The sequence below is a fragment of the Aulonocara sp. 'chitande type north' Nkhata Bay genome, linkage group LG15 (assembly GCF_057382095.1).
Source record: "Aulonocara sp. 'chitande type north' Nkhata Bay isolate Kocher_YH1m ecotype deep benthic linkage group LG15, A_spYH_male_GT1.1, whole genome shotgun sequence".
NCBI classification, from domain to species: domain Eukaryota; kingdom Metazoa; phylum Chordata; class Actinopteri; order Cichliformes; family Cichlidae; genus Aulonocara; species Aulonocara sp. 'chitande type north' Nkhata Bay.
Window position 1 is genome coordinate 42,016,981 of NC_141358.1, and position 14,360 is coordinate 42,031,340.

Sequence of the window (14,360 nt, forward strand, 5' to 3'; positions counted from 1 at the left end):
TCCAGTATGCTTCTGTTTATAAACATCAGCATAACTTTACATGTTTACAAATATGTCATGGCCCCATGCTGTCAGTTTAAGCATCACCAGTCTCTGCATTCCCGCTACATCAGTGGTTCGCAAACTGTGGTACGCGTACCACTGGTGGTACTTTGGCTCCATCTAGTGGTACGTGGGAAGTCTCCAGATTAAATGATATCTGGCACATTCTGGTTCAAACGTACAGCTCTGCTGTCACTTCCAACATGAATGAAGACAGAAACTAAACAGCAGTGACGTTTGTAGGGTTACTGAAGTTTGGCTAGCTGCTATATAATGATGTGCTACGTGATTGCTAGCAACACAGCTATGTTAGCATAAACAGTGAAGCTGGAGGATGAAGCTAACTTTCTTCCACTCGATAAAAGTTAACGTGAGGGTTCCTGATGGTTAGAGACAAATGCAATGGCATGGCAGGATGCTGTAAACAGACCAAACTTCAGCAGGAGAACAACTGAGAAAATCCATCCACAATACGAGGTTAGTCATTAATATACTGCTGCTGGGCTGCAGTTACATCGTAAGGGTTTAAACACTGAGCTGTAAAATGAACAGTGATGATTAAAACCGAGAGAGGCCGACAGTGATCACTGACTGTTTTTATGGGCTTGTTGAGATTAGAACAAGGTACAAAGTATTAAAACATGTTAAAAACACAGCAGCCTTAATAAACACGGAGCAGTTTGTTCAGACGTCATCACTTAACGATTGGCTATCCCACCTGCTGTTTTAATGCAGCACAGTTGTTATTATTATGACGTGTCACATCCTGTTCATGACAGTTAAAATAAATAACATTCATATAAGAAATAAAACTGTCTCGTGTAAACTGCATGTGGTGTTAAATAGGCTGATCTGCACTGTTCAGAGTGCAGTGTCTGTGTGACACTCTTATATAGAATAACAGGTATCAATAATCATCCCTGACAAATATCCTGCCGACCCAACAGAGTTTGGCTTCAAATATCACTACAATCCACATTCAGTGTTTCTGAGGTGTACCAGTAAATACTGCCAACTATTTTAAACTATTGCTGTCAGCTTCAAGCATGCAGTGAGTGCTGTTTCACACAGAAAACTGAATTATTGCATTACTCAGTCGCACCAGCACAAATAATGTAAACAGAAAGTTTGATCTGTCCACATCATCTCTTTGAATTAAAACTATAGTTCATGTGTAATCCTTGGCTCATCAGCAGTGAGGCTGGTTCTCCACTAAAACAGATTACAAAGCTGAAGAGCAGCAGACAAAACTGCAGCCTGTGATAGTATCAGTGTTAATACATATAAATACAGCGAGGCCAGCATCCCGCTGAGACTTTCATAATTCATGTTCGTGGATAAAAACCTTGTATATAAAACATGGATGTAGATCCCAGGTTTAAATATCAGTCTAAACTGGAAGTGTCTTAAACCTGCAGTCCTTCCCCCATCCCACAGGAAGTGTCTGAGGCAATTTTGATTTACAACCTCAAAAAAAAAAAAAAAAAAACACGTCTTGGTATTTATGATACCAAACATCATTTTTATGTCTTATTCAGTAGGACAGGACAGCAGGCATGAAGGCAAGGCCACAGTTTTAAGAGACTTCAACAATGTCAGAGCTCCAAATAAGCAACAGAAGAAGAAATGTGACCCTTTGATGAGTGTCTGTGGTTTTCTCTGATGTTTGCAGCAACAGGAGGAAGCACAGACAGGCCCGGGGAGTAGATGCTTTTACCAGCCTAGTTTTAGGAAAGCCACACTGTCCCGCTCTACAAGCGCATCCCCAAGTTGCCAGAAGTGTCCAGAGAAAGCTGAGCAGCCCCTCAGCAGACAGAAGGAGAGCAGACAGACAGACAGTGTGCTACCTGAACTTCATCTGCTGACACATCTCCCAGGACTCTGCATCTCGGGCTCTATTCTCCCCCGTGAAGACAACCAGAGACACACATGTTAACATCTCCACTGCAACAATCCAAGGCTCGCAGTGCGTCACACAATCATGACAAAGCCTAATTACAACACGGCTCCTCTTCGTCTAGTACTTCTAAGACTGGGTTAGATGATCCATATTCAGTATTTGGTGACGGTTTTTGTGTTCCAGGCAATAACAGTGTCATTATTATGAGATAGCCAAGGTTACAAAAAGACCCAAATATATACAATAATTCTATAAGACCTTCTTATCATTTTATAATTGTAACTGGCAACACAACTGTAAAACCTTCCTTGTCTTTCAGGATTTCAATGCTTGCTTGTTTTTCCCTCAGTACCTGAAGAAGACGTCCCTGGGTTGGCGGCTGGAGTTTGGGTGAACCAGCTGCTCTTTCAGATTCTCCAGTGAACAGTTGTAGACGTAAACTGGACACTTCAGCTGGCTGCTGTCACCAGTGCTCTGCTGGGAAAGCTGTCTGCTGAGGCTGATATGGAAGTCTGACTTGTGTGGCTCAGAGAAGTGGACTCCTTCTTTTTCTGCAGCATCTGGAAACATCAGAAAAACGTCAATCTTTGTGCAAAATGTTTGAACAATTCAAACCCTGCAGACGTGCGGTTTTAGGCTCACCTGAGCCCGGCATCCAACTCTCCATCTCTGAGCCTCTGCTGTCCCAGCTGTTCTGCTCCAGGGTCTGGGAGTCAGCAGCTCCAGTCTGGCCATCAGATGGAGATGAGAGCACAGGGGACCTGGCGGTGCTGGAGCTCAGTCGCCGAATAGAGCGCAGGCTGAGTCCAGACTCGGACCCTTCAAAGCCACCAGTGGATCCAGACAAAGAGTCAGCCTGAGATTTGTTGCTGGGGGTCAAAGCGTCGTCCTCCTGTGTGCTCACATTACTCCGAGGCTCGGTCTCTCCTGAAGCCATCAACATCAGAACATCTGCAACATAACAAACATCATGAGAGCGCGCTAGAAGCACCACAGCCAACAAACTCCAGACTCACCTGTGAAGGTAGCAGGAAGGAAGGTGAGGATTAGATGCTGGGAGCTGATGCACTTGGCATAACATCTCCACTGTGGCGCAGAGCAGCTGCTCTCCAACAACAGGGGCTCTTCATCCACAAGGTCTGCATTGCTGAAACTCTGCCAAACACAACAGACATTTGTCACGAATACAGGAAAGACCAACGAGGGACCTGAAGCAGCTCCCACTGCAGATTTCCAGTGTGGTTGTGGCCTCATTACCCACAGAAACAGTCAGAGAGCTCAAAAGGACTATTTCAATTTATTAGAGAAATGTTTGCATTCCTATCCCATGATTTACTTTAGTACGTTTAACTAGAAACAGCAGACTGAAAGAAAACAATACAAGTATCACAGACGTGTGTGGCAATCAAGCCTAAAGGCACCAACGGCTGTAAGGATTCAAACATTTTCAAAGGCTTCAACAGATCATCACTAGCTGCATTAGAACAACATAAATAAAAAACACTTAAAAGTGACACAGGTTTGGTTTTGTGCCAATGTTGGAGATCACCTGTAAAGTGCTGGTTGACCCCATCACCTCTCTGCTGCTGCCGGCCGTGTAGAATGACGTCACCGTGTCCTGTTTCTCTGGAGGCTTGACGCACTCCTCTAAAGAAACCGAGACGACAGAGAAACTGATAAAACAGAGAACAAAACACTCATATTTTGTTACTCTCCTATCATTCTTTTCCAATTATAATGGGATCATCTACCTCCAGGAGATACTCTGGCTAGATTCACATCCACTTGGACACAGACTCGTACAGACCTTTAATAACCGGCAGGGAGAAAGGAGCGACGTGGCCGTCTCGTTCCCGCTCCAAGATGTGATGCATGAAGGCGACGTGGTCCCCGTCAGCTAACGGGATCTCTCTGTCACTCAGCTCGTTCTCCAGGCTGGTGTGGAAGAGGCTGAGCAGGAGCTCATTGGGCAGGCAGTGGGAGCTGTTCATCTGCTCCTCACTCCCCGTCGCTGAGCACAAAAAGGGAAACGCGCTCAAATCGATTTATTATATTTATTTATTATCATTTCTAAGCGTATAGATGCATGTTGTAGGACACAGATGGAAGTGAGATGCATTCAGATCAGCGAGCCCTCATATACAGTGCGCTACTCTGTCTAAAGCAGGTTGACGTAAAACGTGCTGTACATACCTGTGCTGAATGTGACGAAAAACAGCTCAACCTGCTGGCATTTTGGGAGCAGCTTAATGAGGTCAAACTGGAAAGGGACCATGTGGATGCTCTCCTCAGAGACCAGATGTTCTCCTGCACGCACACATAATGGAAAATCATCACATTTTCAAACAAGCAAAAACCGGAGAATCGCATCCGCTGAGCCATCAAGGCTTTAATGTATTCAGCTTTAGTTTAATGTTTGACTAGAATGAGCTCAACAAACGTCTAACAACGGCAGACTGAGTGCTAACACTTCAGCGAGGCACGACTCTTGCAGGCGTTTCTGTGATGTGAGACGTTTTGCTAACGCTGATTAAAAGCTACGTTTGTTACCTTGTGCATCCTTGAGTCCAGCTGGCAGAGAGCAGATCTGATCCTTATTCTGACACAGCTGGCTCAGATATTCAAAGGTCATCATGGTGGACATGCAGGCCAAGTCCCTCGGGAAGATCTGCAACACAACAGGGATGCGTAAACCAAACCTGCTGCTTTTGACGAGCAAAGCTTCACGTACACAAACGGAGCAAACTGAGCTCTAGTTTGAGAGCAGCTTGTATAAGCCAGCTTTTCGTACTGCTCGAGGGAGCTCCTGGTACTTAAGGCCCTGAAAGGAGCGGTGCTGATCCGTGCAGTTCACCGTGCCGCACTGCGGTTCCACCCAGCATTCGGTCACGAGGTTCAGCTCCGTGTCCAGGTCGACTGCCTCCACCTCGGTGTCATTGTCGTCGTCGGTGGAGAAGCTAGAACTCCACGAAAGACAAAACAAAATGCTGAAAATTGAAGAGTTCAGCTGAGCTGCACAAACATTTTGAACTGTGTTAAAGGGCTTCGTGTTAGATTAACACTTTGCAGACATCGACACAGCATCAGGGTATCTCAGATTAAATGACAACGACACGCTGCTGGCGGAACATAAACATGTCAGTCACACAGCTTCTTCCTCATCACTGTCGATACCACACGCTGACCAGCTGCAGCTTTGCAATAAACATGAATAAATCAGTCAAACTGAGCCTGGATGTAAAATGCTGCATTATGTACATGTTACTGTTTTTTAAGAGGTTCTGAGGTTCAAATGAAATCCACCGTTTCTGGTTTCTGTTGCTTATTTGTAGCTTTAATAAACAGGTGAAGTAAACGTAGACTTTGATCACGCTGAACTCAAACCAAGTGACAAACATTCCTGTTGCTTTTAATAAAAGCTGCGTCCTAACAGCGTGTCCTGGTCTAAACTATGGGTACTGCCAGGCTTACCTGTCCTTCGTTGAGGTAGAGTGAGGGGGAAACAGGATATACTGAACAATACAAGAGTGACTCTCTCTGTCCACGTCTCCTGATGTTCCCTGAAGACACAAATAAAACCAAATCAGGATCACAGAGAATCACTTTGGGAGAGCAGTTTGTCCTGCTGTTCTTTACCTTCATTGGCAGCTCGATCACCAGGTTTATAATGCCCTCGCCACTGGCAGCAAAGTTGAAGCCTTCTGACAGGCGAATCCTGCAGACATCAGGACAATTTTAAGGTTTTGCATCTCAAAGAGAAGAAATTTGTAAAGAGAGACACGGCACTTAAAGAATCCTGAATTTAGATCAGAATCATCTTTGTTTGTTCCAGTTTGATTTATGGGAGAGCTGCATAACCACAGAGTAGATACCATCAAAACCACGGTGAAAAACTGCTGCTCAAATGCGTGCATTTTTTCCTCTGGCTCATTTATATTCGTAGCTGTGGTATTTTTAAATAGATCACATTTAATAGTTTGAACTTACTCCGAGAGCACGGACAGGATATGGGCAACAGCCTGCATGGCTACAGCCGGTCCCTGGCTGCTCTGCACGGCCCACACCCAACGCTGGTGCAGGAAGTAACGTGACAGAGAGGCCAGCGTCGAGGAGGCTGTGCGGTTTGCTGCCACGCTGAGGGGTGCAGCGGTGTTGGAGGGCAGTGGGAAGGTCTCCATGTTGAAGATGAAGGGAGTCCTGAAGTCTAGAGGAAGCTTGTCATACCTGCACAGGATCAGCAGTTAGTCTCCATTCAGTTGCTGTTGGTAGCAACAGCAAACTGTGTAACCAGTACTTTTAAGTGGTTATGCATTTATTTATTTATTATTAGATTACATGACCTTCCTCTGGTGGCCTACTATGACATGGACCGACCTGATTAGCAGCTTTTCCAGAGGCTTACTGACCACCACCACACAGGGTCTGTCAGAGAGCGCAGGCTTGGGAGCAGGGATGGAGGGAGACTTGGATGGAGACGGGTGGCCCACAGCCTTCCTCTTGGTTTTGGGTGTTGCCTCTTTGTTCTGAACACGATGAGGGAAGCGAAGCTTGAGGATCTGCTCTCGCAGCTCATCCACAATCTGATTTTAGAAAACAAAGCACAACACGAGTCTCACAGAGAGTTACAAGTGGGGCAGTTTGTTCCCCGAGCATACATGTGTCCTATAACCTCCTTTCATGTTTTTACAAAACTGCTCATAAAAGAAACGGAGAACCACATTTTATAAAAACAGTGCACGAAAAATACAATACTGTCATCTACTAACAGCTATGGATCATAACACTGATATTGTATTGGCCCCATGTTTTTTGACTGAGTACCTTGTTCCTAATGTGGGCCGGTGTGCCGATGGGGAAACCCAGACGCAGGACCATGCAGGGGGTCTTTGAGATGACACGCACCAAGTAGAAGGAGGTGGGAGGCTGATCAGAAGAGCTGCTGAGAAAAAACAAAGAGCGTTGAGGCAGAAGCAGTGAGTCTTAAACATCATCAGCCAACACCACCTGTCGTCTCACCTGTATATGAGTTTTACATACGAGTAACCCTCCACCAGCACGAAGCTGCTGCAGTCCCTCAGCAGTGACGTGAGGGCCGAGTGGGAGATGCGACACTGGATGGTGCTGTAGCGCCCGTTGTTCCCAGGTGTGTGCAGATGTTTGGGGACAGGCCTGCAAAGGTCAAAGTATTGTGGTAGCAATGAAAGACTGGCAAAGAAAAACAAGCTGATATAAACAAATATGGCTGATAAAAAGAATACAAGAGCTTCATTATTCTTAATGCAAGCTCAATCATCCAGGTAAGGAAATCTCAGTGGTTGTTGATCAGTGGTCATGAGGATTTGCATAATTAAGATGAAGGAACTGCCCTCCCAGCCCATTGTTCCCTCAGTGGGCTGGTTTCAGTCATTGTGCAAATGTGCTGTTTATAAGATTGAAACCTGCAGTCAGCTGAGACTGAAGACGTCACCTGATGATGACGAAACGTTTCTCCCACAAAACGCTACGTCCAGATGAACAGAACCAACTTTTGGAGATTCATTATTCTTACATATCATGCTCAAGGATGATGACAATGCGATGCATGTGTAGCCATCTCTGCCAGAAGTTGGCGTCCATGGAGAGGATGGGCTTCCAGTATGATGCAAACTGGGACTGAGAGGAATCTTTGGATCCACTGTGCTGCAGAGACAAGACCTGGAGGAGGAGGAGAGACACGACAGCGTTAAGAGACAAACAGATAAACAGAGCTGGTCTCTACAAACACTACATGTTAGTAGGTCCCACACAGCGGGAACAATAAGAACGATTTGTGAATATTTAGGTCCATTCTGGTGTCTTGCTTCATAAATCTGCAGGATTTAGGAGCATTCGGGATGAAAGTTTCCCAAGAAAAAATGCAACTACGCAAAAGCAACACTTTGTGACACACAGAGTTTTTAAACCTTGCACCAACACAGATCATAAGAGTTGGTAAGTTCCCAACATAGTGTGAAGTATAGCAACAAGGCTGACCGGAGTGGTGGAGCCAGGAGGGATGTAGAACAGGGGAACTCCATTTTTGGTGCTCTCAGGAATCATGTAGTTCTCAGGCATCGAGTTAAACGACTGCAGGTGCACCAACATCTGATCAGTTTGGTTGATGCTGGAAAGGACAAACAGCACATGGATTTTCATATCAATATGGCTACATGATGGTGGGATCGCACAGAGTCTCTAACTGGAAACCAGATTCCAGTCCTCATGTCGTACCTCTGCAGTGTGTTCCAGAAGCGCCGGATGACAGAGGTGCGGTACTGGCTGGTGATGGGTTTCCTCTGGGTGCAGCTGATGTCGTGCAAGATGTCGTAGCTCCCCTCCATCGTCACCTCCACTCTGGTGGTTCTCTTGGAGGGGTCCAGTGGCCAGGAGGCAGCCGCGAGATACTCAATGTGCATGTTGTGTTTCCATAAGAGCACGAGCTTCACCTCCAGCTGAGTCCCACCTAATGTCACCAGCAGCTTCAGTCTCAACACAAACATTCAGTTTTCCTGACTTGGTGTGAGATGTTAGTAAAGACACACAGCCGTTTACCTTTAGTGAGGCTGATGTCAGTGATGGTGTAGCCCTCTCTCAGTCTCACAGACAGCACGCTGATTAGATGAGCATGGACCTCCTTCTCCGTGTGCTTCTTCCTCCTCATGACCAGAGCAGGGTTTCCACTGGCCGACACCAGGTGCTCGTTGAACAGCTTGTGCTGGGAAACTACAAAAAACAGAAGCAGTTAGTATGTGTCATGATGATTAGAACCATCACTATCGTCTTCATCACTAACAATAAAGAGATTATGGCCTACAAACGCTAATAAGCTGACAATGAAGAGCAAGAGGACTAGCGATAAATGCAGCAGTGTTTGAACTCCTCGGACATTTTTGTAATTCTATGTATTCCTTCATATGACCTGAAATATAACTGGTTTTTCATATAATGTAGCTAAAGAGATCCCAGGTAAGTAACTGTTAACAATCTATGGAACTAAGAGAATTCAACATATCTTGTATTTGTGATATGCTTAAGATTAATATTATAATTCAGCAGCTGCTTTTCTGTAAAAACTGACAGTAAAATGTAAAAAAGGCTTGGTGTAAATCAGCGCTCCTCAACCTTTTTTGCTCCACAGACGGTTTCATGTCAGACAATATTTTTAAGGTGTCGCGGATAAATACAACAAAATAAAATGATGCGACCGAGACAAAAACTGTGGTGTTTTGTAAATATAAGAATAAATATTAATTCACTGTGTAACTTTATTAGGAGCGTCCTCCTGAAACGCACCAACAACATGAGAGTAACGTCCTCCTCTCTGCCCCTTAATGCTCTCTGGTCACTATGGTAACGCGTAAATATTTCTTTCAAAATAAGACACAACTACAACACAGGAAAGACCCAGGGAACCAGAGCTAACGATAAAAACCCTGAAAACCATAAACTTCACACCGGAGCCTCAAGTCTCGTAGCCCGGTACCAAACGACCGGTACCGGTGCGTGAGTCGTTTGGTACCGGTGGTGTCAACCAGAGTGCTGTCCTGTGAGGCCTGATGGGGGAACGCTCATATATTCATGTAAAATGAGTCATTGAGACTGAGGATTCAAAAAAACGTTAACAATAAAAAACACAGCTTTTGTGTTTCAAAACAAAGAATAAATATTTAGATTCTGCACCGTTTTAAAAACTGTCAGAGCTCATTTGTGTTGCATCCTGTCACTGAACCAGTGCTCACAGGACTGATGAAAAAACTAGCATCAGACTTGTACATCGTTGTCTCACCACAGAAATACTCTGAGTTCATGGACTCGGGGCTCTTGAGGAAGGAGTATGTTAGAAATGCTTTGTGGTAGGCATTCATCTCCTCGCTGTTTAGGTCCACTTCAGGACAGCTGGGCAGGTAGGAGCCAAAAGTGGCTAATGAGATGAACTTCATCAGCTCGACGTTGGGGATATAGCCAAAGCTGCAGTCGTAGGAGTACGCCCCGCCAACCTGTGCATGCAAAAACAGGACTCAGAGACGAGCAGCTGGAGAATCCCCTAAATATCTTTAAATAATAATCATCATCACTTCTATTGTGGAAAACGATTGTTGTGACTGCTTTAGATAACAGTTCTTGCACACAAAAATGTATATTCAGAATACAGAGTTAGATTCTTGTCTTTACTTGTACAAAGGAGCAGGAGATGGTTCCACTCCGGAGCTGGTTCAGCAGGGTTTCACACATGGCCACATCAGGAACACTCGTGACCCCGTCCGTGATTATAATGATGCCTTTGACAGAAAGACAAGTAAAGAAAGGAGTCGGTGTTCCAAGTTTATTCTTCTTTGTAAAGCACTGGCAACTTTATATCCATCGCTCCAGGATCGTCACATAAATGACTGTCATGTGGTACAAAACCATTCATTAAAAACCTTTAAAAGTTACAGGAAGCTTATGTGTGCTTTATGCGACTGCATTTACTTGTTCATCAATGAAACTTAACGTTAAAAAACAAATGCACGCAGAGTTTCAACCTCTCTATTTTTATTTCTCTCATAAGTACACCTGTCATTTTACAGAAGAGAAACTGAGTGCATCAGTGATTTAACCTGTCTGAGAGTGTGCACTCTTCCTCCATCAATCATGTCATAAACTCAATAAAAACAACAGTTTCTTGGCTTGCAGAATAAAGGAAGCCATGACAAAGTCCCAGATGTGTGACTTCAGTGGTTCACATCAGATCAATAAGTTGACCCATACAGCAGGAAAACAACATCAGTAATATCTGATGGAGTACTGTGTGCTTTCAGATGTTAACGGTTATTTCTGAGGAAACAATCATCCAGGTAAGAAGATCCCAAAAGGCTGATACTCTTCATCAGCGTTTTCACGTCTTCAGTCTCAGCTGACTGCAGGTTTCAATCTTATAAACAGGACATTTGCATAATGACTGAAACCAGCCCACTGAAGGAACAATGGGCTGGGAGGTCACCTTCATCATAATTATGCAAATCCTCATCACCACTGATCAATGTCCATGAGTCCCATTCACAGAGAGGTGGGGAACGGCTGCAATCACAGCATGTAAGATGGAGACAGATGCACCCTCTGCTTCAGAGGTGGTCGTTCCCTTTTCACAGAAATGTGCTGTTTATAAGGTTGAAACCTGCAGTCAGCTGAGATTAGTGACGAAACTCCTCCCCCACTGAAAACGTGCAGATGAACAGAATCAACCTTTTGGGCTCTGAGGAAACAGTTCTCTTGATCTGTGGATGTCAAGTGCAAAATCATCTGCATAAAAACAGATTTGTTCTTAGAAGAGACGTTTTTTAAATAAGGCACGACAACGAAAGAGAAACTGCTAAATAACACCTCTGATACTTGAAGTGTAACTTCACCAACCTGCACTGGAGTTGGGAGGCAGCAGCTGAAGGGCCAGGATGCCCTGGCGTACCATGCTGACCAGCCCCATTTCAGCTGACACCATGGAAACACTTTGCGTCCGGTGGGGGTGCTCGTCCAAGCCGCTGCTCTGGTCACTTGAGTTCTGTGACGGCTCCACGCACTAAGAAGCAAAGGAAATATAAATGTGTTAGGACACATTTAATGCACAACATAGAAGGCAGGATTTAATGCCACACTCATTCTTTATAAAGCAGCATTAAACTGTGACACGCTTTGATGTAGACTCACAAGCTGCCCCCAGGTGGAGGAGCTTTTAGTTCACTTTGCTGAGGGCAGTTACAACATGTGCTTTCATAGGTGGACAAGGTGACGCACTGAATGCAGTGCAAAGTCTGCCCCTGTTTGTTTTCTAGCAAATAACAGTGAATAATGTCAGCAGGGAATTGTGTGTTTGTTAACATATCAGGATATCAGCTACTCGCTCCCCTGGGATCATCAGCCGTGTGATGAGAGACGATATTTTACTGACCTGCATAATCAGTCGACCCACAAAAAGACTCAGACATAGCTGTTTAAAGTCTGGCCCTTCTTCCCAAAATGAACCATTCAATAAAGATCTTTGACAGAAGATCTTTTTCTTAAAAACAATGACCTGCTACAAACAGGGGTCACAAGTAGGGATGGGTACCGGTGTCCGGTCCCATGATGGCACCGGTTCTGACATAAACGGTAGTAACCAGACCGAAAAGCAGCGCACATTTCGGTGCTTTATTTCGGTGCTTTTTTTTTCACTTCTAGCCAATCATTTTACGTTTCCGAGGATAGTAGGCGGGTCCAGGTACGTATGTTCTGTTAGAGCAGAGCTACAGATTAAAAATGCCCAAGGCGAAGCGGTCAAAGTCTGGCTGTACTTCACAGCAAAAGATGCAAACTCAGCAGCAACAAGTGCTTTAAGCTGATACTGTGATACTGTCAAAGGAGGTAACACCTCGAATCTGATGAAACACCTGGCGACGCATAGCGTTTTTTTTAAAAGCCGAGAAATGCGCCGTATTTGATAGCTTGCTGCGAGACCTCACACCGAGCACATCTACTGTGGGTGTGGTGCCTGTTATCGACCCGGAGTTAGCAACATCCCCCAAAAACCCGAAGAGGAGAGTCCTGGCCCCTAGCCCTGCCAGTGTAGCAGAAATGATGAGGATGATGATGCAGCAGCAGCTTCTCTGCGTGAGTAGGCTAACCACGTTATTACATTAATGCATGTAAGGTGAACTAGCAAACATCATCATAGCTACATGCGGCTGTCTTCTTGTTTGATGGCAGATACTCCCTGCACCCTGGCCAAAAAGGCTAAAATGACCAAAGAAAAAGTGGGAAACAGCTAAACATTAGGGCTGAACGATATATCGCATTTGCGATAATATCGCGACATGATCAAGTGCAATTTTCTAACCGCAAAGGCTGCGATTATACTCTGGACATGTCCAAATTCATGGGCTGCATCCTCCTGAGGCCGCATTTGTAGACCGATTACGTCACAGCGACGCGCCGAAAGCTGTCCAAATTACTACCATATCCCAGAATTCATAGCGCGGCCCAGCCAAACTCCAGTTTCCAGCAATGGCGGCTGCTACTAAGTTTTAAAATTACTCATACTAATCTTTCAGGGTCACAAAATAAACTTTTAACATATTTTCAGGCGAGAAAGTAGTTGTGTAAACATCAAATATCTGCTCGGTTTATCAAGATATCCCATATTTGCAAAAGTGCTTCGACGTTTTCAGAGGCGTCTGCTACCCACCAGCTCGACAGCTAGCCGGGAGCTCGAGGGTTACTGATGCGGCCGAGAACGGCACAACTCCCGGCACATCATTTTCAGATCACCGCGGAGTTTCGCTGCTCGGGTTAAACGTAATATATAAGTCACTTAGACAACCTAAAAATGTTATTGTTGGGCTTTTTTCAGTGTTTTGTTTGTTCGTGAGTAAATCGGTTTGGCTGAGATTAAAGTTCTTAGATTAGATAAAATAAAACTTTATTAATCCCCCGGGTGGGTTCCTCCTTGGTTTTCACACAGCTGACTAAACGTCAAACAGAAAACTTATTAAACAGAAGTATGAGACAGTCGAGAATTTACACCAGTGTCTGGTTATATTTTAGATAGCAAGAAGCAGACGGCCGAGTTTATTAAACTCCACCGAGACAGCGGTGACGCTAATCAGAACTAGACCGTCCAATTTCACGCCTTTAAACTTTAAAGGCGTGTTTGTGTGTGTGTTTGTACAATTGCTATTATGTTTGCACTTTATGTGTAATGTTACTGACTGCAGAGATCAGTAAGATGTGTGTATTTTTTATTTATTAGTTTTATTTATTTAATATTATTTTTTAATTGAATGACTGTCTAGTAGTTCACAGATGTCGAAAAACTGAGTGTGGTAAAGCCACTGATTTTTTTTATGTATATTTCTGCAATCTGCACATTGTACTGACTTTCATTTTAATGTTTACACCAGGGTTCCTTGTCAGCACTTTATGCTCAGATGTTTGTAAGCTAAAAATAAACTATTGTGTATGTTCAAATATACTGTTGTGATTGAAGAAGTTAAATAAAAATGTCAGTCATCAATTCATGCATCACCTCATGTCATCATAACAGAGGTCTGTCTTCCAGGAAAGAACAGTTTAAAATTAATGTAATATAGTATTGGCCATACTATATGATGTATTGCTTGTCTTTGTTTAATAATACAGAAGACAAAGACCTTAAAAAATAATCGCATATCGCATCGCAATCGCAATATTGGGGCAAAAAATCGCAATTAGATTATTTTCCATAATCGTTCAGCCCTACTAAACATGAGAGGTTTTTGGACAAAGTTTGTTTTTTCCATTGTTTAAGCACTGCTTCCAGCCAAGAGTGATACCATATATGCCCCATAGCTGCAGAAAAGGCTAACATTGTTATCTTTTTACAAAAAAACAGCTGAACATGAGAGGTTTTTGG

At 44.1% G+C, this 14,360-nt stretch overlaps 1 protein-coding gene across 10 annotated transcripts in view; it reads right to left on the bottom strand.

Annotated features, from left to right (window-relative positions):
* The window catches only part of szt2 (SZT2 subunit of KICSTOR complex), a 106,654-nt gene that overhangs the window by 86,572 nt on the left and 5,722 nt on the right, over positions 1 to 14,360 (bottom strand). For 4 of the 10 annotated variants that reach the window (XM_086263527.1, XM_086263523.1, XM_086263530.1 and 1 more), the window contains exons 6-27: positions 11,351 to 11,513; positions 10,133 to 10,239; positions 9,747 to 9,957; positions 8,513 to 8,683; positions 8,192 to 8,423; positions 7,955 to 8,084; positions 7,491 to 7,636; positions 6,959 to 7,111; positions 6,764 to 6,881; positions 6,317 to 6,522; positions 5,930 to 6,166; positions 5,579 to 5,657; positions 5,414 to 5,502; positions 4,734 to 4,905; positions 4,493 to 4,610; positions 4,136 to 4,249; positions 3,750 to 3,953; positions 3,492 to 3,589; positions 2,959 to 3,097; positions 2,585 to 2,893; positions 2,295 to 2,502; positions 1,890 to 1,937 (exon numbers count right to left, since the gene is read on the bottom strand). In XM_086263527.1, the coding sequence (XP_086119653.1) occupies positions 1,890 to 1,937; positions 2,295 to 2,502; positions 2,585 to 2,893; positions 2,959 to 3,097; positions 3,492 to 3,589; positions 3,750 to 3,953; positions 4,136 to 4,249; positions 4,493 to 4,610; positions 4,734 to 4,905; positions 5,414 to 5,502; positions 5,579 to 5,657; positions 5,930 to 6,166; positions 6,317 to 6,522; positions 6,764 to 6,881; positions 6,959 to 7,111; positions 7,491 to 7,636; positions 7,955 to 8,084; positions 8,192 to 8,423; positions 8,513 to 8,683; positions 9,747 to 9,957; positions 10,133 to 10,239; positions 11,351 to 11,513 (3,452 nt within the window). The remainder of the gene's footprint in view (positions 1 to 1,889; positions 1,938 to 2,294; positions 2,503 to 2,584; positions 2,894 to 2,958; positions 3,098 to 3,491; positions 3,590 to 3,749; positions 3,954 to 4,135; positions 4,250 to 4,492; positions 4,611 to 4,733; positions 4,906 to 5,413; positions 5,503 to 5,578; positions 5,658 to 5,929; positions 6,167 to 6,316; positions 6,523 to 6,763; positions 6,882 to 6,958; positions 7,112 to 7,490; positions 7,637 to 7,954; positions 8,085 to 8,191; positions 8,424 to 8,512; positions 8,684 to 9,746; positions 9,958 to 10,132; positions 10,240 to 11,350; positions 11,514 to 14,360) is intronic. The other 6 variants (XM_086263528.1, XM_086263526.1, XM_086263525.1 and 3 more) reach the window with 5 other exon arrangements.